Source organism: Bufo bufo, chromosome 2, assembly GCF_905171765.1.
Source record: "Bufo bufo chromosome 2, aBufBuf1.1, whole genome shotgun sequence".
Taxonomy (NCBI): domain Eukaryota; kingdom Metazoa; phylum Chordata; class Amphibia; order Anura; family Bufonidae; genus Bufo; species Bufo bufo.
The window spans coordinates 206,575,739-206,602,339 of NC_053390.1; the positions used below are offsets into that span (position 1 = coordinate 206,575,739).

At 41.4% G+C, this 26,601-nt stretch overlaps 1 protein-coding gene across 1 annotated transcript in view; it reads right to left on the reverse strand.

Moving 5' to 3' along the window:
• Positions 1 to 26,601, reverse strand: part of RPH3A (rabphilin 3A) — a 278,685-nt gene that overhangs the window by 97,787 nt on the left and 154,297 nt on the right. Inside the window, exon 3 of the mRNA XM_040419660.1 lies at positions 13,620 to 13,763. Within this exon, the coding sequence (XP_040275594.1) occupies positions 13,620 to 13,763 (144 nt within the window). The remainder of the gene's footprint in view (positions 1 to 13,619; positions 13,764 to 26,601) is intronic.

The following is a 26,601-nucleotide window of genomic DNA, read 5'->3' on the forward strand; positions in this document are numbered from 1 at the left end:
CCACGCCTGTATTAATCGCGTAATATTCACATATTACGCGATCATTACATTGGCAATTTTTTGAGTAAAAAAATGTAGAATATAACAAAAATTCAAATTTGCGAATATTCGCCAAATATTCTACAAAATATTCACAAAGTATCGCAAATTCGAATATGACCCCTGCCGCTCATCACTACTAGTTTTGTCTAAAAAATGTAACAATATAGGCAATATCAGGTTACCATAGAATATATGTAAATGTATTACACATTTAAATCACTTAGAAATCACTTGCCATCAATTTTGGGTGTCTGATCCTGGTCTGTAAAACCAATCCATTATATATTTATGATGCTGGTTTAAGTTGGCCACCTAGAATGTAGGCTAACAAAATATCACTAATGCTGCCACCATTGGCCCCAGTGACAGGAAGCCATGTCTAACTAGACCCAGAACCGAATACTAAAAATTGTCAGGACTGGTTTACCCTGTAGCAGCCATTTCAGAAGTCCGTTATACAGACTATAAAAAGAAAAAAAATATCAAAAAAGGAAATATGTAAAAAAAATAAAAAATGCACAAACACAGACCATCACCAGATCATTATAGTTCAAGCCCTGACTCAATTATTCAGAATCAGAATTGCCATATAGGAAAATTACCGTATTTATCGGCGTATAACACGCACAGGCGTATAACACGCACCTTCATTTTAAGGGAAATTTCAGGGAAAAAAAATAAATTTCAAATTGTACTGCTATGGGGTGGGGGGATCTGTGGATGGAACTGTTATGGGGGGGATCTGTGGATGACACTGCTATATGTCATCCACAGATCCCCCTCATAACAGTGTCCATTTCAAATTGTACTGCTATGGGGTGGGGGGATCTGTGGATGGAACTGTTATGGGGGGGATCTGTGGATGACACTGCTATATGTCATCCACAGATCCCCCTCATAACAGTGTCCCCCAATACACCGGCCCTCTGATCACCGAAGTATTTATAAACATGAATCCTTATCCTGTTATTAAGCTGCCCTCTCCCATGTTCCCATGTCCCCCCTGTATCCCCACAGCACTTACGATTCACACGCTTCCATAGCAGTCAGGGCGGACGGCACCAGTAACGTCACTCACTGACGTCGTGCGCCTGCTCCGCCTGCTTCATTCATAAAGGGGGCGGAGCAGGTGCTCGACGTCAGTGAGTGACGTTACTGCTGCCGTCCGCTCTGCCTGCTATTGAAGCTTAAGTAAGTGCTATGGGGATACAGGGGGGACATGGGAACATGGGAGAGGGCAGCTTAATAACAGGATAAGGATTCACGTTTATAAATACTTTGGTGAGCGGCGGGGCCCGGTGTAAGAGTACAGTGACTGCACCGGGCCCCGCCCCTAGTTACGGACTCCAGCCCCTCCTCTCTCCCGACTCATACAGCGCAGTCTGTGATGCTGCATCTTTGCCGGGCCACAATGAATATCGGCGTATAACACGCATACATCATTTGCCCCCTATTTTCAGGGGGAAAAAGTGCGTGTTATACGCCGATAAATACGGTAATAGCAAGTAATGGTGAACACAAAAGTCTATTTTAGGGTAGCACTGTATAATTGCAACCTTTATTACAAGAATTACCGTACATAGTTGTTTACAAATGGATGGCAAAACAAATTAATACCGTAAAATGCTATTAAAAAATCAGGGTATAAAATCATAACACAAAAAAATTCATACTGGTCTTTAAAAAGCACCATTCTCCGCAAAATAAATGCTAAAACTGGATGAACTGGGACAGTTCCAGAAGGCCTAAATTACCCCAGTACATAATTAAGGATATCCTGTACATTTATACTTCATAAACAATATGTAAAGTGCTATTCCCATCTTGACATCTATAGGATATAATATAAATATCTGATGGAATGGGGTTCCATATGTCCAACGCAGTAAATGGAGTGGCAGTTGTGCATGCACCTTTATGGGAGTTATAATAATAATCTTTATTTATATAGCGCGAACATATACAGTATATAACAGTCATAAATAACATAGTAACAGACAAGTCGCCAATTAAAACAAGAGGAATGGGGGTCCTACTCGCAAGAGCTTACAATTTATGAGGAAAAAATAGTTGAGCATTCCTTTGTCATGTGTCATGAGGTGGCACCCACGCCAAGTGGACATTTATGGCATATCCTGTAGCTATGGCAGCAATTTCCAGGGGGCTAATATACGATACATAATTGCAGTAAACTGAAAAGAAAGTACCTCATCAAGTATATTTTATATAGTCCTCTGATAGCAGTATGGAATAATGCAGACGGGACAATTCACTGAGGTGAAGAAGAAACATGTGGAATGGATACAATTTGGGACCTTTCCATTGTTTTAAATGGAATCTGTCACCAATGACCTCCCTATCCACCTGTTTGCATAGACATAGCTGTAGTTCACCTGATTAAAATGCTATTCCTCAGCTATGATACTTCTTTTTAATATGCAAATTGGCCTTTGGTGCAATGAGGGTGTCATCACTGCTCTTGTTGTGCCCAAGCTCCACTCATTTCTGTGGTCAGCCCCTCCCTTGCTGATTTGCCGCTGTTTGGCACTGTCAATAAAAGCAGTGAGGGAGGGGCTGGCCACAGAAAGGAGTGGAGCTTGGGCGCAACAGGAGCAACAGTGACGCCCTCATTGCACCAAAGGCCTACTATGCATGTTATGAAAAAGTATCAGAATTCAGGAACGGAGACTCAGATCAACACAAGAAAAACATTGTTTTGGTCAGGTGAACCACAGCCACATCTCTATGAAAACAGCTTCATAAGGAGGTCGCTGGTGACAAATTCCCTTTAAGGCTTGTTTCACACTTGCATGAAACACATCCGGGAGGCTTTTCCGGGCCAGGAAAAGCTTGTTGGATCCGTTCTTGCAGGCCGGCCCGGCATTCCATCTGGCCCTATTTACTTAAATGGGAGATCCAGCCGCAACCCGGCAAATATGCAGAGGAGCGGTCAGACAAATACCGCTGCACGCAAATACCGCTGCTCCAAATAATTACCGGATGCGGCTGGATCTTCACCGGCCCCCATTACAGTGAATCGGGCTGGACGAATGCCGGCAGTGCACGGCCGCACCCGGCAAGGACAGATCCGACAGGCTGTTGCCAGCACGGAACAGCCTGCCGGATGGGTTTCACACAAGTGTGAAACAAGCCTAAGTCAGTCTCTCATGGATGACTAAGACAGGAAACCAGATCGTACTGCCAGGGCTCAGTTCTGAGCATTGTGTAGGTGTGGAGCAGACTGTTATAATCTATTAGTCTGAGATAACATTGGCAGTTATAGATGACACAAACAAAAATAGATTTTTATTAATGTAGCATCTCTAAGAGGCATCGAAGAGTCTCTTGGAGACCAATTTATAACTGGTACTCTACCATTCCTGTTCCCCAGAGTAGTATACTTCCTTCTCTGCAAAACACCTGGGAATACCTAATACAGCATGTTCTAGAAATGATATATACATATAAGGAGGCTCTTCCAGCAGATTACCATATTCTGCTAGAGATTGTATATAAAACTTTACTGCATTATATTGGATGCGGAAAGTCACTTACTGGTTACAGAACAATCACAGGTTTTCACTCCTTCAGCCATTTGTGATTAACTCATATTCTACACCTAAGGTGAAAATTGAATTGTCCAGTCCCACGAGAGTGTAAATTATCAAGCTTTTGATGAATTTCATGCTGCCATTACATGCTATGCCTGTCTCAACGTGTCAGCATTCATTAACATACTGCATTAATTGTTAAAATATACAAAAATAATTCCATATTCAGATTATCAATCCCTTTACAACAGCTATTCAAATGACGAGGTCCTTTATGAAAAACTTATAGGACAATGGCAAATGGAAATGACTTTGGTGACTATGACTAAACTGTCCTGTGATTTTCACTTATATGACATTTTAAGGTGCTAGAAAGATATCATGTAATGAGCATTTATGTGCTTTAATGTTTGGGGTGGTGTACAACATCAAATGAGGATTGAAAGAAATCTGAGTTTAAATGAGACAATATCAAAGCTGAAAAATGTAAAACCATAGACTCCAAGGTACCAGAATTCCTCTTAATATTCTGCTTTATTAATCTTTTTGAACAACAGTTTTTTTTTACCTATAGAACTTTTGTCAAGCCTTGAACATGACCCTGCAAGGCTAAAACATTGCTGTTACTTTATGCTGTAATGGGTCAATACACTTCTGCATCCTGGTATCTTAGGTCAGCCATACAAATGAGATAGTTGTCATTCGAATTAGTAGTAAGAGAGGGATGAAGCCACTTCCAGATTACTCTAGCAGCTGCTTATCTCCCCAAGAACAAAAGGTTTTGGCAGTTGAAATCCATCGGTCCCATCTTTATCTCCCCCAACATCTGCCATCACAGGAGAGTCAATTTTGGTTATTGAGATCTGCACACCTTTCTTAGAGGTGGGTGCTCACTGAGAGATAAGTCAATGTGTAGGAGAAAGTCTATGGCACACCAATTTTGAATGATATTAAAGTGTAGTTTTATTCATTCTTTTTGACCACTTTGTGTCACATTACATCCAATATTATTTCAAGGCATAGCATGCGATTATGTACAGTGGTCCTCACAGGAGAGTCGGCAGACCCTCATATGCATTTGATGTTCGGCCAGTCCTGTTGAAATCAATGGATTTGGCTGACATACAGAACATCTAATGTGTATGGCCAACTTTAGAGTCTACAGGGATTTCATATACTGTAAGTGTGATGTCCTGGAGTGAGTGGAGCTCATCCCCTACTCAAGCCCTGTTACTTAATACTACCTCCCAACCTAAACTCCATCTAGCCACGTCTCTCAGCCTCTAGCCAATCTAATCTCTTTCCCCTTTACACATTACTTGTCCTACCATGTCATGTCACCCTCCATTAAGATCTAGCCCAGTGCTGTTTTTTTTCTTTCAGCGTGTAATTTTTTTTATAAAGGAGTCAGAATGGCATAAAAAATAAAAGAAGTCATACCTCACTAATAAACCACTGGCCCCATTCAGATGCTTTCTGGTTCCAGTGCAGGTGTCTACTTCTAGGTCCTTCTCAACCCACAGGAAATTACTGCTCAGCCAATCACTAATTGAGGTGGGTCCTCGTTGTAACCAGTGACTGGGTGTGGGGTAATTTGCTGTGTATCCTAAGGAAGCAGGAAGTAGAGTCCAGCATGGACCTAAATAGCTTGTCATAATAGAAGCAGCAGATTGGGGGTGTGGGTATCTTTTTTTTCCAGCCAGGTGACCCCTTTAAATAACCCCTTTTTTGTTCATTGTTGAGGTGTAAGTTCTGCATCATTCCGTCAATCAGAATTGGCATTTAGAATTCTGTCAGTTAGGACTTGTTGTACCATGACAAACACTAATTCCCTACTCACAGGATAAGGGATAGGTGTCTGATCGATAGAGTTCCATTGGACCCCCCCCCCCCCCACCAGTCAAGAGAACGGAGCCCTGTGTTCCCCTGTTTGAATGAAGCGGCAGTCACACATACGCACTATCACTCAATTCAACTCTATGGGACTGCAGGAGATTGCAGAGTAATATTCTGCAGTCATAATCAGTATTTTAAGTGTTGTCTCATGGTTATCAGGAAAGAATTTTGCTGTAAGAATATGGTTTCTGTGTTATATCCATTCCACTTGTTAGACCTCTATATAATTTATCAGAATTAAATAGCCATGTGGGGAGTATGGGAAGTTGTGTCTAACACGATAACAAAAAGTAAGTAACAGAGTATGACTGATGAGCTACGAGTGATAAGCACTGACAAGCAAATTATAACTGACAAATTGTGAGTGATTAGTGATGATTGTAAAATTATGAGTTTAATGCTGGATAACAAGGGGCGAGAGGTGAGGTAGCAGCAGAAATCATGAGTTCTGAATGATTATCTTTCTGACAGTTCAAACTATCTTCTCAGCTTTGTAAAGGCAAGCACAATTTATGTCATTAAATGTAGAAAAATATTATATGCAAGAGCATGCAAAGCCTCTATACTCTGTATGGAGACTTAGTGGCAATCTTCCATGGGAAAATAATGTGCAAAGAGGAATCTTTAGGAGAAAGTGAACCATCTTGATATTGATACAGGTCATGTAGGGTAGGGAATAGTGCAGCCCTGTACTCCCTCCGCACCACTGTCCCTACCTAAATGGCAACCCCCAACTTGGCGATGGTCCCTATCATGGCTAAGTGCACAGTCAAATACCGGGCAGGGTCAGTGCCAGGAGATGATGTCAGAGGAATAATGGACAGTCAGGAGCAAGGTCAAGAACAATACAAAAGTCAGAATAGCAGGCATAAACAATAGGAATATACGCTAGTGAGGCTAAGAAGACCAATCACTGGCAACTGTGGCCAGTAGTTTCCAGTTTAAATAGCCCTCTGACAGGAAGCACATGAGCCTCCATGATCCCGTATCCCCGCACCCTGATAGGCTGATCAGTCCCACTGTCTGCATAGCTGGCTGCACAGTGAAGCAGGTAAGTACATGACACCACCTATTGGAAGTGGCTCCTTGTATGTGGATGTTTGACTTTTCAACAAGCCTTAGAACATGTGAAGCGAAAATAGCCAAGACATATAATGATTCGCAGACAACTGTTTCAGGGAACTTGCCCCTCATCAGTGCAGAGTAGGATTATGGCTGCTTGAGTAAGATGCCTTGGATGCAGTTTAGTGTAGGTGCTGCTCTATTTAAAGACACTAGCTGTGTATGGAGACTTTGTGGCAATACTCCATGGGACAAAATATGCAAAGAGGGATCTCCAGAGAAGAACCATCTCACTAGTGCCATCTATTGGAAGTGGCACCCCTATAAGTCAACCTATTACCTTTCAACAAGCTATGGAACTTGGAAAATAGCCAAGCCAATATATCCATCTGCAGACAGCTATTTCAGGACACTTGATCCTCATCAGCTACTTCCAATATGATGGTTCTCTTTCTGTGAGAGATCGAGAAAGCAGGGTAGTAGCTGCTGTTAACAGTTCTGTTTGTGTTTTGTTTTAATACAGTGCAATACAGTAAAAATATGAATATCTAACTAGTCTGATCAGCATATGAACATATCATACTTAGAATGAGTGCCATATGGGATGTTAAAGAGGATCTGTCACCTCTTCTGACATGTCCTTTGTAGTAGCTGCTTACATTCCTCACGTGACAGTTCTGGAGCATCTGCTCTTATAACTTTATGTTGTGCCATTGCTTTACTATTTCTACTAGAAGTTATGACTTAATTGCCAGCACTTGCAGAAAAGGTACATTGGGTGTTACTAGTAGAGGGGGGTGGGGGGGTGTCCCTGTACAATCTGACACCAGCAGAACTGATTGGACAGAGTCAGGCACACCCACTACTGGTGACATCCAGCAGTACATTTACTGCAGACTGCTGGCAATTTATTTGTAGACTTCTAGCAGGAATAATACAGGAATGGCACAACATGGAGATTGGGGAGATTGCGTTCTATTAAAACCAGAAGATCTATTGCATTAAGACCGTCTTCTCCAGTGATTTCGCGCCGAAGCAGAAACTTTTTCTTTCTCTACTGAAAATTCCTTTTTGGGGGATTGGACATCCCATCCAAAAGAACAAACAATCTGCGGCTGCAGTCCTGGCAAAAAGACCTTATCTCTACTAAGTCTACAGTAGAGTTGTGCCTACTTAAGCACAACTCTACAAGGTGAGTTTGGATATTTCTCACTGTACTAATTTATTTGGTTAAACATACTACCCTATTGTGCGCTCCCTTTTCTCTCCTTTTCCCTCATTTGGAGGGGAATCTAGATTTGTCCTTGACATAAGGCCTAATGTACTACTTGTCTGACTTTAATATCTAGTTTATTAATTTGACAGTCAGGTGTAGTTCAGACAACTATCTAGTCTATTTGTACACCACATGATTGCATTATTTAGGAACCACATGGTCTCTCAGGAGAAGTATGGCGGTTGGTATCAACAGAATTTTCTGCACAGGATGCCATCCAGCCCATGTCACAAATAACTCAATAATTTTAGACAGATATATTTGGATAGAAGGACTAAAGGGCCCTTTACATGGACAGATTTTCTGACAAATGATCGAGAACAAAGCACACGCCCCCGATCACTGTCAGATCATCAGCGGGAATGGGGGCTGCATTTACATGCAGCAATCACCTCCACTGTATGGGGACAATTGAATGATTCTGCGATATCTTGTCACCATTGTTTATGCACCATGATCTCCTGCACAGGAATGATTATTTCCCGTGTCGGCAGAACAATAGGATCACCCAATGAACAAGTATTAGAGGTTGCAGAAGACTTAAGAATGGGGCAGAGGTTTATCCTCCAGCAGGACGACCCTAAACATGCAGCCAGAGCTACAATAGAATAGATTCGATCAAAGCATATTCATGTATAAGAAAGGTCCAGTCAAAGTTCAGACCTAAATCCCATTAAGAATCTGTGGAAAGACTTGAAAATTGCTGTTCACAGAAGCTCTCTATCCAGTCTGACTGAGTTCCAGCTATTTTGCAAAGAAGAATGGGCAAAAATTTTAGCCTTTAGATGTGCAACGCTGGTAGAGACATACCCCAAAAGACTTGCATCTGTAATTGCAGTGAAAAGTGGTCCTACAAAGTATTGACTCAGGGGGTGCTGAATACAAATGCCCCTCTTTCCAGATTGGAAATGTGGAAAAAATTTGGAAAAGTTCAAGAGGTATGAATACTTTTAGGCGCTATATACACTATAGATAGATAGATAGATAGATAGATAGATAGATAGATAGATAAAAAATATACTCTATAGTATCTTTTTGTAAAAAAAAATTATATTGTATGGGGGCAGATATATCTGATTGCACCAATTAATACACTAGTGTTTTAACATGAGCATTTGTAGATTATAATCTAAACTCTTATAAATATGCAAAATGAGGCGTTATCATCCCTACCCATCAGTAATTTTAGAATTCATTGTTTGCCTTAGTTGTCTTGAAATAATTTCATCTGTCTGTATGATTGGAAAGCCACAGCAGCTATATCATTCTAATTTATTCTGCTTGTCAAAGAGATAATAAGTAACAAGTACCTTCCCAATTATGCCCACACAGACCAACCGGAATATGAAAGGTTAAAACCTCCATATGTACTGAACCAGTACAAGATATTTACAGAATATAGACAGAAACAGAGGATCTGGGAGACTCGATAGATTTCATAGCATAAAGACACGTTTCCTTATTTAGGATTAGTTTTTCCGCTAGGAGAAACCATTTATATCTTAGTATAGATTGGCGTGTCACACACAAACGTAGCAATGCTGTTCAGTTTGCTAGACTTCTTTCTAAGCATATATCATGTTACACCTATAGCCATACATTAAATATTCATAAGAACACAGAATATACTGGCTAGATGTGCTTACAGAAGGTTGTTATATCAGAATGGCAGATTTATGACAACATATGTAGACATGTTTTAACCCTCATCAACCTCAAGTTATGTGCCGTACCATCACATTCTGATATGATAAGTATCAATAAAACCACTTTAGCACTGCATGCCATTCAAAAGGAGTTCCAGTAAGTCCCTATTAACTTACAAAACTGTGAATGGAAAGCGGTGCTAAAACACTTTCAATTTCAGAAATAAAGTTACCATGCAAGGTCCAACCATCTGCTTACAAACATAAACTGTATGGCATAATAATTTACACATGCTAGAACTGGAGTTAAAGAGGACCTTTCACTAGTTTAAAAACTAAAAACGAACTATATCAGTGGGCGGAGCGGCGCCCAGGGGTCCCCCTGCACTTACTAGTTTGTCTGGGCGCCGCTCCGTTTGCCCGGTATAGGCTCCGGTGTCTGCAGCTCCCTCTGTTGTACTGGGCGGAGTTTTTGTATTAGGGTTGTCCCTTGCTGCAGCGCTAGCCAATCGTAGCGCACAGCTCATAGCCTGGGAGCGGCGCCCAGACATACTAGTAAGTGCAGGGGGACCCCTGGGCGCCGCTCTGCCCACTGATATAGTTAGTTTTTTAGTTTTTAAACTAGTGAAAGGTCCTCTTTAAGATTAAAAATATGATCTGACAATAAAATAAATCATATCAGTCTTGTCAGAAAAAGTAGTCAGAAGATGAGCGCTATTTTCCTGTGCTTTAAACATCACTAACCTTTCAACAAATTTTGCATTAATGAATAGTACAGTGTGTATACATGAGGAACAACACTATTTCTGGTCATTATGTCACTTGTATCTGGCAGTTTTAGCAGTTTTCCTCTGTGCATACTGAATGTCTAGTTTGCATTTCTCTGAGACATGGTGGGTGGATACCAGATGCAATCCACTGTACACAGAAAGTGAAGGATAATCTGCTTCCTAACCTTCACTTTCTGTGAATCACTCAAAATCAGCCCCAGAATCATGGAGGATATTACAGAGAGATACTGACCCGTATCGTTGTGAATAAAGCACTTAGGAAGTTTATATCTCAGTCCATGTAGCTCTAGCAGTCTGCTTGTCTGTGTGTATCTCATTTACTTCCTGCTCACGCCTCCCCCTCCCCTGTCTATAGACTTGCATTGACATGTGTAGCATGATCCTTCTGTGGAGCTGATCCATCTTAGACAGGATTAAGACATTTTTCAAAGGGAAAAGCAATTAGAAAGGGGATAGGGAGAGGTAAACAGCTGATAACATGAGAACTAGACATTTCTCACTGATCAGACATATTACAAAGTTTTGTGTGGTCGCTTGTACTATCGCTTTATGCAAAGCTGTATGAAAAGTGAGTGACCATTTAAAGAGATCCCGGCACCAAAAAAGGCAGCCCTGTCTGCAGGCAGCAGGTTATAGGAGCAGGAGGAGATGAGCAGATTGATATATAGTTTTGTTGAAAAAAAATTGGTATAACTTGTATTTTATAAATATAAATCTCTATGTTCTTTCATAGATCAGTAGCCATGTGGGCAGTCCTATCAGCGATTGACAGTTATTTATGTATGCACACTGATACAGCAAACTCTGTCAATCACTGAATAGCACTGCCCACTTGACTACGGAACTCAGAAATAATAAAATACAAGTTTAGCTGAATCTTTAACCAAAAACTATATAAATCAATCTGTTCAGATCTCCCTGTTCTATAACATGCTGTCTGCAAACTGCATTTTTTATTGTGACAGGCTGAGCTGACCATGCTAAGCTGCTGACAGCACTAGGATGGGGGTGGGGACAAGAGTACAAACATAAATTTTGTGGAGGTTTTATCATCAGGAGTAGTATGAATATGAACTTTTATTCTGCCAGATTCTGCTCCTTAAGTGTAATCGAGACAGGTTTTCACTAGAGTGCTCTCTTCTGCTCTACAGCCCCTGTGCAGTAGCATCTAACAGGAGACCACTAAAGCGGTCACTAGAGGACAGAGGAAGGTCTGGGAAGTATCTCAATACAGAGAGCACCTCACAGAGAATCTCTGCCTCCACTGCCCTTATGCATAAGCAGAATCTGGCAGAATAAAAGTTTATATTTTAACTACTCCCGATGATAAACGCTCCACAATAGGAAATCCCCTGGAATCCTATATAGAGATACATAAGAAAACAGATGGAGTGCACCTTTGGTGATATCACATACAGCACCCTATAGGACCAAAGGAAGAACTCTACTCCAAACCCGGATCCAAGTGGGCATATCAGATGTCTTAAATGATCACTGTCATTTAACATAACTTTGCATAAATCAATGGTACAGGCGAATACAATTTTTTTTAATTTTATTTATCTTGTTAAAGAAAAATGCCTTGTTCTCCAGTTATCAGCCATTTTCTTCTTCCTCCTTTATTAAACGTGATTTGGATTAGCAGGTAAAAATGTAGGGTCCTATATGGGCACTATTATAAGGAACAAGGATAATAACTGAAGTAAATATAATTTTATGTGCTTTTAGATACTTTTATACAACTTGTGATTTAACCGTTGACCTCTGGAAACCGTCCTTTACTGCCAACTGCCTTTTAAATGTAACCATGTGTTTATTATATTATGTGAAGTTAATTTGACATGATGAAGGGACCTGTCCAATCCAGAAATGAGTAGTCTCTTCTTCTGCCCAAGTAAATTATCATTTACTTCAAGACATTGTCTTCATTCTTGGTGACAGATATAATATAGAGTAGGGCCATACATTTTTTCCTGCTAATACAAGTTTTCATTCTCCATTAAAAACAGCGTCACTGTCATCAGTGTTAGGCAGTCAGGTAACTTTAATTTGACGCTGAAATATTTGTTGAGCCTATGTGTAAAACAGGTGAGCATAATAACCTGAGATCTACTATTCATTTACATTACGCAGTCCTGCACATAAGGCTCTCCTTTTTTCTTTATTTCTGCCCTTTATTAAATGAACATTCTATCTGAAATTTGTGATAAATCCATCTTGTTATCACTGAGGATTCAGATGACGTCATCCTATAGAAGTCCATGGAGAGGAGTGGAGAAGGAGGGAGGATGTACAAAGAGAAACAAGTAGACAGAACGAGAAAGACAGGGTGCAGCAGATTCAACAGCTAACAGTAAGCGTTATATCTCACCCAAGTGCTTTATTCACATCTATACTGCTCTATAATATAGTTCTCTATAATGTCCTATATGGTGCTTCTGAATGAGACAGAGAGTTAGGAAGCACAATCTGCTGTCTCCATGTGTATTATATGGGGAGCAGCTAGTCTCCACCCACAAGTTCAAAGACAACTGAGAATTAGAAATGCATCATGCAATGGAGAAAACTGCTAAATAATGCCATATATAGGTCATATAGTGGTCATATTAAGGCCGAATGCACACGTCCGTGTTCCATGGCCGAGTGCGGTCTGTGGTAACACGGTCTGGATTCCTGTTGAGAGCATTGGTTGCTATGACGCAGTGCGCTTCATGCCGCCGCTGCACTACAGTAATACACTCATATAGTGTATTACTGTAGTGCAGCGGCGGCATGAAGCGCAGGGCGTCATAGCAACCAATGATGCCGTGCGCTCCTGCTCTCAACAGGAATCCGTGTGCATTCGGCCTTAGAGTTATCACTCATGTATACACATATGCCAGCTTAATCTGAAAAGTTATCTGAAACGACAAGTACAATTTCAATTCTTAGTGGGTGTTCCCATCCTGTGTTTAAGTAATGTGCCTTATTCAATGGAGGGCGAGGAGAAGGCAATGTCATAGGTACAAATTTAATTCTTAAAAAGCAAGACAGTGTGTTTATGCTTTATGTCAACTCACCAAAGGCTGTCTACAGTTTTTTCCTTATGTTTACTCTTCATTTTTTTAATGCAAATCTTGGATTTATTATGCTGGCTAAGAATACCATATATATTAAGGAGAACTTTCAGCAAGCGACTATCATTATCACCTCTATTCTCAGGTGACCACTCTCATTGGTGGTGCTAATCATAGTGAAGGCGCTTTCCATTTTAAGAGGCTGTGAATGACTCAAATTTATGTTCCTCTAAACCAGAACACTTGTCACTGGAAAACTATCGCATTCATATGACGTGCACAAATACAGTTTGTCTCACCCAATTCGTTCTTGCTCCATCTCCTCCATTTTGGAAGCTCTTGCTATAACTCGGTTGATAATTTCTTTCTCTTCATCAGTTAGGTCTTCTTTTCTTTGCCGCTCACCCTGATTTGCTGGGTGTACAGACCAGCCAGCATCATGTCTACAAAGCCAAGTGGAATATTTACCAGTCAACATACATTGCAGTGCCACATAGTTTTTAAATGTAAAATACGTGTCTGTTTCTCAGATGCAATTGAAACATCATCACTCACAAATTAGCAATTAAGAGTCATTTTTGTTTTGAATGTAAAGAATGCCACAGTAAGTTATTGATAAGATCTGTATAAAGATCCACTTCCACTATCACCTATGAATAGTATAAGAGCAGATTACCTAGAAAGTGTTTGTGTTTTATTGAATTTATAGCTATCTAATGTTTTGTCTATTAGTTTATTGTTCTTTTGACCAGTGAAGGTTTGTACCATAGATGCAAATTTACAAACCCCCCAAACTTAAGGTGTCCATACACCTTAAATAGTGTTCGGGCAACAGCTATCTCTCCTGACTTCCCAGTTGCCATGTTTTCAATGGGGAAAGAGGAGAAAGTTGCTGCATCTCTGGCAACCAAAAACTGTTGTTTCAGCTGACAAAATCATTATACAATGACCAGTTACCATCTTGTATTATTCTACATTTAGTTACACATATCAATATAAATGCTTTATGAATTCAATTAATATTTTATTAATTTATGTATTATTTATTTATTTTATGCACTTATATATTATAATATTTAGACTGAACTTAATCCCAGACAGGGATGGATTAAAACTGGTCATACTTGTAACCATCAGTAGGTGTGGAACCACTTTGTCAACCAACCGGTTTGACTTTGGGCTAAAACTAAGTGTGTTATCCTTACAGAACCTTGGTATTCACCAATTCTGGACTTTGCCACCAGTCCCCTACCTCCTGGAGTAGTCCTGGTCTGGTTGAAAATTTGGGGTCAGATACACCAGTTTAGGGCACTGAGTGATCAGGCAAAACTCATAGTAAGTAACAGGCCAAGGTCAGAGCGGGCAGCTCAGGGTCAGTATGGTGTTCAAACATGGGTCAGGTCAGACAGCATAAGGTCAGAATCCAGAAATCAACCAGATGTCAGTACACGGGCAGACAAATAAACCTGGCTCAGGCAGTGAGAGAGACAAACAGCACAGCATATATAGCAAAGTTGATTAGCACATTAGCACACGTTCTTATTACTACGGGGGGCTCTATAGGAAGGACTTATAGACCCGCCTTATTTCTACTAAGAGCACTATGGGGGGGGGCCTTATTACTGCTAAGGGGTCTGAAGAGAGCTTTATTACCACTGGGGGACATAGGGGGCCTTATTTCTACTGGGGGCTCTGTGAGGGTATTATTATTACTGGAGGGCTCTTCTACTAATAGGGGCACTCTTGGGGAGCGTTATAACAGTTGTAGGGGGCAGTATTACTAATGGGGGTATTCTAGCAGGGAATTACTATCTCTGGGACTAGGAGGAGCACTATTACTATGGGGGCACACATTTTTGTTCAGGATAGTATTTGGAGGTATTGGGGAGCACAGCGAGCAGCAGGATAACACTGTGGGGACTCCAGGTTGGGGGAGGATGATAGAAATGTGAGGAAGTTAAGATGTCTGTGTGTCACACTCTGCAGAGACAAGGCGCGGCTGAAAGAAGTTGTCAGGGCCAAATGGAGAAGATGATGACAGAGAAGATCTACATTGGAGGAGACGTCACCTGGAGGCACTGGATGTGACAGGTATGTGCTACTGTATAGCAAGTACAGCAAAATGCGGTGTGTGGGGGAGGGCAACTTAGAGAACTGGGCCATATTCATTGGGGCTTGGGCCCTGGATCTTTTGAGACCCTAGCAAGGCCCCTGCTTGCAATACTGCAGAATAAGGTAAGATTCAATGAAGAATTCATCCAATAGACACACAGGACACCTTGGCCTGCTGCCAGACATCTGGAAGTGAGAAAGACACAGGGTATAGCAGCACCCATGCCTACCCAAAGTAGCAGGGCAGTGGTGGGCACAGGCTGCTAACGTAACAATACTTTTAAGGTCTGTGTCATTTGAAACAGATTTCAACCACTTATTGTCGAGATAACTGTGACTTTTAAATATATATTTGGTCATTGTCAGCTGCACAGATTGGTAATACTTGGAAAGTTATGTGTGCATCCCATCAGTAGAAGCCCAGACCAGGTGACAGATCAAGGCAGTGATTAATCAGCAATTTGTTGGTTTCATTTACGGTGTTGTGGTCCGGAACGACAAGCTTCACAACCATTCATGAACACCAAGTCACTCAGAAAAAGGCCATCTGAAATCTGTAATCTAGTCTTCTAATTGTTCCATTCCACAATGCTGTTTTAATGACCCTAAAATAGTACCTGGACTTCCTGAAGCACTAGTGGTCAGTTGTCATAAAAGGGAATAAGTTTTGTAAGTTATAATCATTCTCAATATTTTTCAGCTGTCAACATTATAACTGGCTAACGATGCAGGACAAATATTCTCGTCTTGAGCGGCAGACATTTGCCACATTAGGACAAGCATACTCATCCTGCTGACCAACGTGGGCACAGCAAGAGTGGCTGTGTGATCAGGAGTGGGGTAACAGCTATAATATGCAGCTGTGGCCCAGCTCTAATGGTGGAGATCAGAGGAACGTCTGATTTTTGCCATTTAACTCTTTAGATGGTCCACAGCATCTAAGAGGGAGTTGGCTCCCTTTGTCAGCCAGTCCACCCTTGCAGTGCAAACATGGGGTACAGATGGTAAACATGGCAGCCTGAGCCTAACAAAGACTCCCGAGTCTGCCATCAATATCTGCCAGTTATAATTCCCATGCTGGAGGCGTGGCCTAATAGGCTGCGTGCCAATATAACACTGACAGACTGTAAAGCACTAGAACAAGTCCCCAATGGAAACAAAAAAGGGAAAATTAGGTTTAATAAATGAATTATCTAAATATAGAAAAGTCTTCTCCCTCTCCTCAAAAATATTCTGTAACACCTTATTTTCAAATTTATTCAATTTATAAAAATTTTGGAATTCACCAATAACAAAATACATATTAGTACTGTTGTAATTGTAAGGATCCATAGAATGAAGTTAGCTTATTTATACTGTGCCGTGCATGATGTAAAAAATAAAAACTATGGCGAAGCAGGTTTTTTTAATCCCCTCCAAAAAAATATTAAATCTATGAACATATAAAATATATAGCCAATGGTAACACTAAAAACTGGATCCTATCCTGTCCTTCAAAAAGCAAACCCTCGCTTCATTACGTTCAAGGACTGTGGCGACACAAAAATTGTTCTGAAAGCTTTGTTGTAGTCCAGCACATTAAAGGGGTCGTGCAGTGCGATATAAAGATAGGTCATCAATATTAGATCGGCGAGAGTCTGACACCCCATAGATTAGCTGCTTGAAGGGATAGCAGCGCTGCTTCTGATTCAAAATTATCTGTGTGCTGTCTCCTTTGTAGTGGCCATCACAGTAACTACAACTGCTCATCCCATTCACTTAAAGAAAGTGTGTCATCAGAAAATGACCTATTGTTTAAAACGGATTTTTAAAGAATTTAAAATTTTCCATGTCAATATCTATATAAAAAAAAAAACATAACATCCTGCAATTTTCCCACTGGCCACTTAGAATAATAACAGGCACCATTTCCTGGTCTGTACAGATCACTTTACCGCAGTTACCTGCTTATCTATACGCAGAGGTGATATCATTACAGGCATGATTAGAATGACAGATCCACCAATCACAAGGGGTGATTGTCAAAGCTTATCTATTCTTCCCTTGTACAATGACCTTCGCACAGGTCACAGAGCGTGCCTAGAAAACTCTCCCATAGAAGTCAATAGGGTCCCCTCCTGACCCTTGTGTTTATGACCCATGGGGCTGTCGTAAAGCAATTTTTTAATGCTGTGAAAATGCTGTTAAGAACAGCTCAGACAAGATGGCCGTCCCCATAATAAAGTTCAGGAAATAGAATAAAAAAATCTGCAATCACAAAATAAAATCAGATTAGAAGAAAATGATGTGTGTTACTATCTGGTTTTAACTGACAGAAAACATTTTGGTGACACATTACCTTTAAATGGGACCAGCAGTTGTAATTACACTACTCCGCCTCTATAAAAGTGCCAACACCCATGTAAATTAGAAGAGGAAGCAGCTCTTGTACGAGCATTGCTACCCCTCAAAGCAGCTTATCAGTGTGGGTGCCTGTAGGTAGATCCCCGCCAATCTGATATTGATAACTTATCTTGAGGATACATGATCAATATCTTAGCACTACACAACCCCTTAGGGTACCTGGAAACAGAGAGGTATACGCATGGTTTTTCGTCGCAGATTGCTGAGTGGAAAAAACGTAGCGTTGTGCAGTACCAGCAAAGTGTATGAGATTGAAAAACAAATCTTATGTACACTTTGCGGAAATTGACCTGCTGTATGGATTTAGATGTTTGCCGTTTTAGCTGCAGATTTCACCCTTTTCCATTGAAGGGTGAAATCTACAGCAAAACCGCATCAACTCTGCACTAAAAACCGCTATTAGAATTTGTGGGTTTTTATGTGTGTTTGGGTTTACAAACCCACAGAAATACACACGGAAATGTGTGCAGATTTTCTGCACAGTGACCTGCGCGTACCTTAATGTGTAGGATGTTGCTTGGTTCCTTATATTTTGTTCTATATTATATATACTATTTATCAGTGCTTTATGGTTATTATGTACTTACTTATTCCCCATATCTGCCATGATCTCAACTGTATTCCATTTTTAAATACTTCTAATGTACCTTCTATTGGATTAAACAAAGGTACAGCAATATCTTTCAGCCTGACCTGAAACATTAGCTTGCCCTCAGCATCTATTATTTCCACTGTCTAAGTAAGATCTGCAAGCATGAAAATGATTGTTGACATTTAAAAGGGAAAGAACCTAGATGATTCTGTGCAACAATGCACTTCGGTATCCAGGCCAGGCCTTAGCTGCTTATTTATATTTAATCACTTCAATTACACACTTATTGTCCCACCTCTGACCTCCCTTTCTTTTAGTCCATTCTCGTACATACAGTTCTATCAATATACTTGCCCTAAGGTACAAAAAGCAATTGTGGCAATACAGAAGAACATTGATCTTATGTACAATAGCAGAAGGAGTGAAAAAAGCAGAGGGCTCTCTAACTTCAGCTGCTAGATTCACTGGGCATGAATACATCCTAAATTAAGGAGGACAGACATTATGACTAGAGATGAGTGAATATCTTAAAAATTTGATTCGGCTGATTCGACGAATTTCACCAAAAAATTAGCTTTGTGACGAATTACTTCGCCATGAAGCGCATTTTTTTGTAAGTAGTGGGTGCAATGACAGGGAGCTGTCATAGCGCCGCCCCCGTCATTGTACCCCTCAGATGCCACGTTCATACATGATCGCGGCATCTGAGTGTACAAACAGTGTGAAATTAACATGAAAAAAAATGACATCAAACTTACCGCGTCCATTTGCGTGCGACGGGCCGGCCGCCGCCATCTTGCTTGAAGATCTCGGCCGAAATCATGTGCTGCGCGAGATTACATCATCACGGCGGCCGGCGTGATGATGTAATCTCGCGCCGCACAGTATTTCGGCCAAGATCTTCAAGCAAGATGGAGGCTGGCGGCCCTTCGCGCGCAAATGGAAATGGTAAGTTTGAATTTCAGGATTAATCGATTTACTGACATGAAGCACGAGGAAATTCGGCTTCTAGGCGAATCGAAGAATTCCTGAAATTCGGATCGGATTCCACTTCGTGGGATTCGATTCGCTCATCTCTAATTATGACTACATAGAAAAATCAAATGGCTTTGAAGTCAAACAGCATGACACATGATACCTCTGTATGACCATAGGGAATCAATGAATGGAGAAAAAAACACATTGTACAGTACCTTCATTAACCACTTAAAGACCACAGGTTTATACCCCCTAGTGACCAGGCCCTTTTTTACAAATCGGCCCTTTACAACTTTAACGGTTTATTGCTCGGTCATGCAACTTGGCACCCAAATGAATTTTACCTCCTTTTCTTCTCACAAATACAGCTTTCTTTTGGTGGTATTTAATTGCTGCTGATAATTTTCGTTTTTCTGATATTAATCAAAATAGACCGCAATTTTCTCAAAAAATGAGTATTTTTAACTTTTTCTGGTAAAATTGTTCAAATATAATTACATTTCTATACAAGTTTGTGTCAGAATTTATTGTGCTACATGTCTTTGATTAAAAAAAAATCCAATAAGTGTATATTTATTGGTTTGCGCAAAAATTATAGCGTTTACACACTATGGTACAAAAATGTGAATTTCCGCATTTTGAAGCAGCTCCGACTTTCTGAGCACCTGTCATGTTTCTTGAGGTGCTAGAATGCCAGGATAGTATAAATACCGCCCAAATGACCCCATTTTAGAAAGAAGACACCCCAAAGTATTCGCGGAGGGGCATGGTGAGTTCATGTATGATTTAATTTTTTTTAGCGGAAAATGACACTTTCTGAGAAAATAAATAAATAAATAAATAAATAAAGTTTCCATTTCTGCTAACTTCTGGCAAAAAAAACCTCGGACTCACTATGCCCCTCAGTGAATACCTTGGGGTGTCTACTTTCCGAAATGGGGTCATTTGTGGGGTGTGTTTACTGTTCTGGCATTTTGGGCGGGGCTGAATTGTGAGCAACCCTGTAAAGCCTAAAGGTACTCGTTGGACTTTCAGCCCCTTTACGCACCTAGGCTGCATAAAAGTCCAATGAGTACCTTTTAAGAGGGCATTTTTAGACATTTGGATTCCAGACTTCTTCTCACGCTTTAGGGCCCCTAAAATGCCAGGGCAGTATAAATACCCCACAAGTGACCCCATTTTGGAAAGAAGACACCCCAAGATATTCTGTGAGGGGCATGGCGAGTTCATAGAAGTTTTTTTTTATTTGGCACAAGTTAGCGGAAAATGTTTTTTTTTTTTCCTTACAAAGTCATATATTCCACTAACTTGTGACAAAAAATAAAATCTTACATGAACTCACCATACCCCTCACGGAATACCTTGGGGTGTCTTCTTTCCAAAATGGGGTCACTTGTGGGGTATTTATACTGCCCTGGCATTTTAGGGGCCCTAAAGTGTGAGAAGAAGCCTGGAATCCAAATGTCTAGAAATGCCCTCCTAAAAGGTACTCATTGGAATTTGGGCCCCTTTGCGCACCTAGGCTGCATGAAAGTGTCACACATGTGGTATCGCCGTACTCAGGAGAAGTAGGGCAATGTGTTTTGGGGTGTATTTTTACATATACCCATCCTGTGTGTGAGAAATATCTCTGTAAATGACAACTTTTAAAAAAAAATTATACAAAGTTGTCAATTTACAGAGATATTTCTCTCACCCAGCATGGGTATATATAAAAATACACCCCAAAACACATTGCCCTACTTCTTCTGAGTACGGCGATACCACATGTGTGCCACTTTTTTGCAGCCAAGATGCGCAAAGGGGCCCAAATTCCAATGAGTACCTTTAGGATTTCACAGGGCATTTTTATGCATTTGGATTCCGTGAGGGGTATGGTGAGTTCATGTAAGATTTTATTTTTTGTCATAAGTTAGTGGAATATGAGACTTTGTAAGAAAAAAACAAAAAAACAAAAAAACCAAAACAATTTCCGCTAACTTGTGCCAAAAAAAAAAATCTTCTATGAACTCGCCATGCCCCTCAAAAGTGATCTTTATAGCGCCGCAGCGATTTTACAGTGTTTTTGCAGTGATCAGAAAAAAAAATTCTGTCACTGCGGTGGGGCGGACTGAATGCAAGTGTGCGCACAAGATCAGGCCTGATCCCACCAACTCCCACCATTCCCTGCTGTAGGCGAATAGCTGTAGGCAGACTGGGCATGCTGGGAGTTGTAGTTTTGCAACAGCTGGAGAGCCGCAGGTTGGCCATCTCTGGCCTAAGGTGACCCTAATGTACTGATATAGATCTGATTGCGATCAGTCTTGATCACTTACAGATACTATATAGTACTAGTGCTGATTAGTGACAGCGATGACGCTAATCAGCGACTAATCAGTGACTGCGGTGCGGTGGGCTGGGCGCTAACTACCTAACAAGTAGCTAAGTAACTGGCGGTGATAAGGGACCCATTCACATGTCCGCAATTCTGTTCCGCATTCTGCGGAACGGAATTGCGGACCCATTCATTTCTATGGGGACAGACTTTGTCCCGCTCGGATACGGAATTGTGGATCTGCACTTCCGGGTCCGCACTTCCATTCCGCAAAAATATAGAGCATGTCCTATTCTTGTCCGCAATTGCGGACAAGAAAAGGCATTTTCTATATAGTTCTGGCAATGTGCGGATCCGCAAAATGCGGAAAGCACATTGCCGGTGTCCGTGATTTGCGGATCCGTGGATCCGGAAAACACATACGGACGTCTGAATGGAGCCTTACAGGGGGTTGATCAATGACAGGGGGGTGATCAGGGAGTCTATATGGGGTGATCAGGGGTTAATAAGGTGTTAATAAGTGACAGGGGGGGTGTAGTGTAGTATGGTGATTGGTGCTACTTACAGAGCTGCCTGTGTCCTCTGGTGGTCGATCAAAGGGACCACCAGAGGACCAGGTAGCAGGTATATCAGACGCTGTTAACAAAACAGCATCTAATATACATTTCTGGGTTTAAAAAAATCGCATCTACAGCCTGCCAGCAAATGATCGCTGCTGGCAGGCTGTAGATCAACTTCTCAGCATGCGCGCGTTCACGTGAAATCTCGGGTCTCATGAGATGACGCCAATAGGCGTCATCGAGACCTGAGAGAGCCACCGCACTGACGCCTTTCGGCGTTAGTGTGACGGCAGGAGGTTAACATATGAGGTGCCCTTCATTATAGTTAGGGATGAGCGAATCGACTTTAGATGAAACATCCGAAGTCGATTCGCATAAAACTTTGTTCCAATACTGTACGGAGCAGGATCTCCATACAGCATTAGAATGTACTAGAATTCAAATTAACGGTAGGATATCTAGGATAATAGAGGTGTCCTAACAAATGACAATCATTACACAGGAAAAAGAAAAAGGACCCTTAAAATCATGAGTTTATTTATATTGCTTAACCCGCAGATATAGGTCACCATTAAGGACTAATGGATGAGGAACCCCAATGGTAAAGTAGGTACAAAAGCACTAGTGATAATTACACTAAATACATAAAGATGTATACAATATGTATAATACAAAAAAGGCCCAGGGGTAGAGTGGAGGTAACGGTGAAGGGAAGAGGGGTGTTGCAGGGAAAACTTCCCCTGCGAAGACCCTAGTCTGCCCTCTGCCCGGAGAAAACCCCAAATGGTGGGGTCTCCTCGTCCACGTACCTATCCTATTAAGCCCTGTAAGACCCTAAAGAATTAGACCTTTACTTGGTATCACCCCGAAGCGTTTCCCCCAGGTGGGTTCTTCAGGGTGTTGGTAAAAATGAGATAAGGCCCAGAGAAAAGAAAAATAAACTCACAATGGATACTGATAATCACAAGATAATAATTTTGATAGTAAAGATGACTGCGCACAAATAATGGGGTAAAGAAAATAGATACATCACATGTACTTGCCGATGAGATAGAAGTCAAAGATGTCATATGTGAGATGCCACTGTGCAACCTGTCGCCAAACAAATGCTCGATGGTGGAGCGGGTCTTATTTTAAGCAATATAAATAAACTTATGATTTTAAGGGTCCTTTTTCTTTTTCCTGTGTAATGATTAGAATGTACTAGCTCCGAGGAGCCGAAGTTATTGCTTCGCAAAGTCTCGCGAGACTTCGTGTAATAACTTCATAAATTTATTTGTACTGTAAAAAAATATTTCCCGAACTCGGGTTCGGTTACCGAACCCAAGTTTGGGAAATGTTTTTTTTACAGTACAAATTAATTTATGAAGTTATTACGCGAAGTCTTGCGAGACTTCGGCTCATCAGAGCCAATACATTCTAATACTGTACGGAGATCCTGCTCCGTACAGTATTGGAATGAAGTTTTATGCAAAGTCGATTTTCTTATTCCTAATTATGGTTCTCATATAGCATTTTGTAAGGTCACCTTTACTGGACGTGAAGAAGGTTAAGGCTAGTTTCACACCTTAGGAATGAATTCCGGCAGGCTGTTCCGGCAGAGAACAGTCTGACGGAATTCTCTGTATTCGACACTGCCAGATTCAAACGGAATGCCCACGGGTCCCATTATGTACAATGGGGTCCGGGGCAGATCCGGAAGCATTCTGGCAGACAATACAGACATAAACTGCTGCACACTGCGGTTTGTTTGGCCAATTCCTGACATTGTCTGCTGGAACAGACTCCCAGAATTCACACCTCCTACATGAGTACCTTGATACACCTCTCTGCATTGGAAAGTGTGATATGTCTTACATAAATGCCTGACATGTAATATGACCCATGGATAGGTAATATGCTACAAATACTGTATGCCATGTGGATCTTACACTGTTGGGGTGCCACAATGCCCTGTGTGAATAGGCCCTGGACATAGCTGTATATCTGTGGGAGAAGTATCGGGCAGCCTGTGGCAGCATATCATAAGTCTGGAGGAGTCATATTTGTAGGGCAGGATGTGATGGACATTGCAGCTGAGCCGCACTTGTGGATAGTGAGAAATGCACTACTGATACTGTTCTGTACCGTGATATAAACTAATTGTACTGTATATGTGTATTTTGTAATCAGCACTGTAGTTATCCTACCAGCTAGTTGTCAGTAGTATTGATTAAAGAATAGGTTGGATATTGCTGCTGGATAACATATTACATAATTACATAGTTACTACGGTTATAAAAAGACGTAAGTCCATCAAGTTCAACCAAGAGATAGGTGGGGACGCGAATCCCGGAAAGGAAGTTATACTCAGATTTCTACACATTTTCATAAGGATTAATGAAATGAATATTGTATGGATGCACAAAACCTTTTGGTCATGAAACTAAAAGGGTTATCTGATCAGTGGGGGTCCCAGGTGCCAGACATTTTTAAAAGATTAGCACTCCATGAGCCCTGCGGCCTCTGGTTAGGCTATGTGACATCACTGTACAACGGTCACATGGCCTAGTTGCAGCTCATGAATGGAGTGGGCTGAGCTGCAAAACAAAGCACAGCCACTATACTATGTATGGGGCTGTACCTGGATATTTACCAGGATAACCCCTTTAATTATTCAGGTTCTCAAGCTCAAGTGAGTGGCACTAGCCATTATGGGGCCTAGATAGAGGAGTTGAGCACTGCAGAGAGATTAAGGCCAGAGCTAAGGGGTAGAGAGGAGCCACCTAGCCTGTGCATCCTGATAGATGGCAAGGCCTTTATAATAAGTAGACCTGTGATGAAGACAAGCCAACCAGCCACTTGCAAGCAACAATGTGTAAGAGACTGTGTGCAATACTGTGTGTCGTGAGGAAGAGAATACCAAGACCGAGGAGAGTGCGTGAAACAAGGATTCAGTCTGGGGGTGTTTATTGGAGACTATGCAGATTGTGCACTACTATGTCACATGCAGCGAACGCTGTGGTGATAACTGTAGACACAACAGTCGTCATTGTTGTAACTCTCAGGAGAACAGAGCCTGAGTGTTGACAGCGAGGAAGCTGGGTTTAACAGAAGCCAGAGAGAGAGAGAGTGTGAGTTGTCTCTTAAAGGGACTGTTATATTTTTCTGTTGCCATTAAGAATATGTCCTAATTGAGTAACCTTCAAGCATATGCTTGTTGCCTCTTGTCAGAATTCTGTAACCATCAAGCTTGTTGCCTTAAAGGGATTCTGTCATGAGATTTGAGCCCTATAAGCTAAACATATGGCCAGGTCCTTACTAATAACATGAATCCCAAACTGCCCTTATTAAACCTGCTTGTGGCTCTATTAGCCAAAAAAACTGGTTTTTATAAGCTGTCACTCACCTACCTAAGGATCTAGCAGAGGGACGGGAGGATTGTGGAGGCGGGGCTGAGGTGAGGAAGGTGGCGCTGGGCACCAGACGGCGAGGGGTGCGGGCGGGCACCCTGGGTTAACGTAAAACCCCTTGGGCACCTTAGGTAGGTGAGTGACAGCTTATAAAAACCAGTTTTTTGGGCTAATAGAGCCACAAGCAGGTTTAATAAGGGCAGTTTAGGATTCATGTTATTAGTACGGACCTGGCCATATGTTTAGCTTATAGGGCTCAAATCTCATGACAGAATCCCTTTAAGTGAGATCAGTACAGCTGTTGTTTTCCAATTACCATGTCCACCTTCCTTCTGACATCCTATAGTGTATATATATATATATATATATTTTTTTGTAAAGTGTAAGCTCAGGGCAAGGACCTCAAAGGTAGTATTTTCCAAAATACTACCTGTACCACCAGCCACACCAGAAAGGCAGCGGGAGATTAGGGAGGTTAACAAGTGGCTCAAGAACTGGTGTAGGAAGGAGGGGTTTGGGTTGGAGGACTTAGCCAACTTCTCTGTTGGCTACTGGCTTTATTGTAGGGATGGGCTGCACCCCAATGGGGAAGGGGCACCTGTTCTGGAGGAGAAGATGGCTAGAAGGTCGGAGGAGTGTTTAAACTGGGGGGGGGGGGGTAATTACATTATAGGAGGGGAAGACAGTGCTGATAGAGACCTGGGGTGACATATTGAAACTAGGGGAGGAATGGAAGGAGGGACTAGAACAGTTCACAAGGAAAGGTATAGGTTAAAAAATATGCAAAAACCTCTTAATTGTATGTATACTAATGCCAGAAGCCTGACTAATAAAACTGGTGAAATTGAAGTGTGTGAGGAGGACTATAAAATAGTGGTAATAACTGAGACATGACTGTGTGATAGCTATGACTGGACAGTTCACATACAG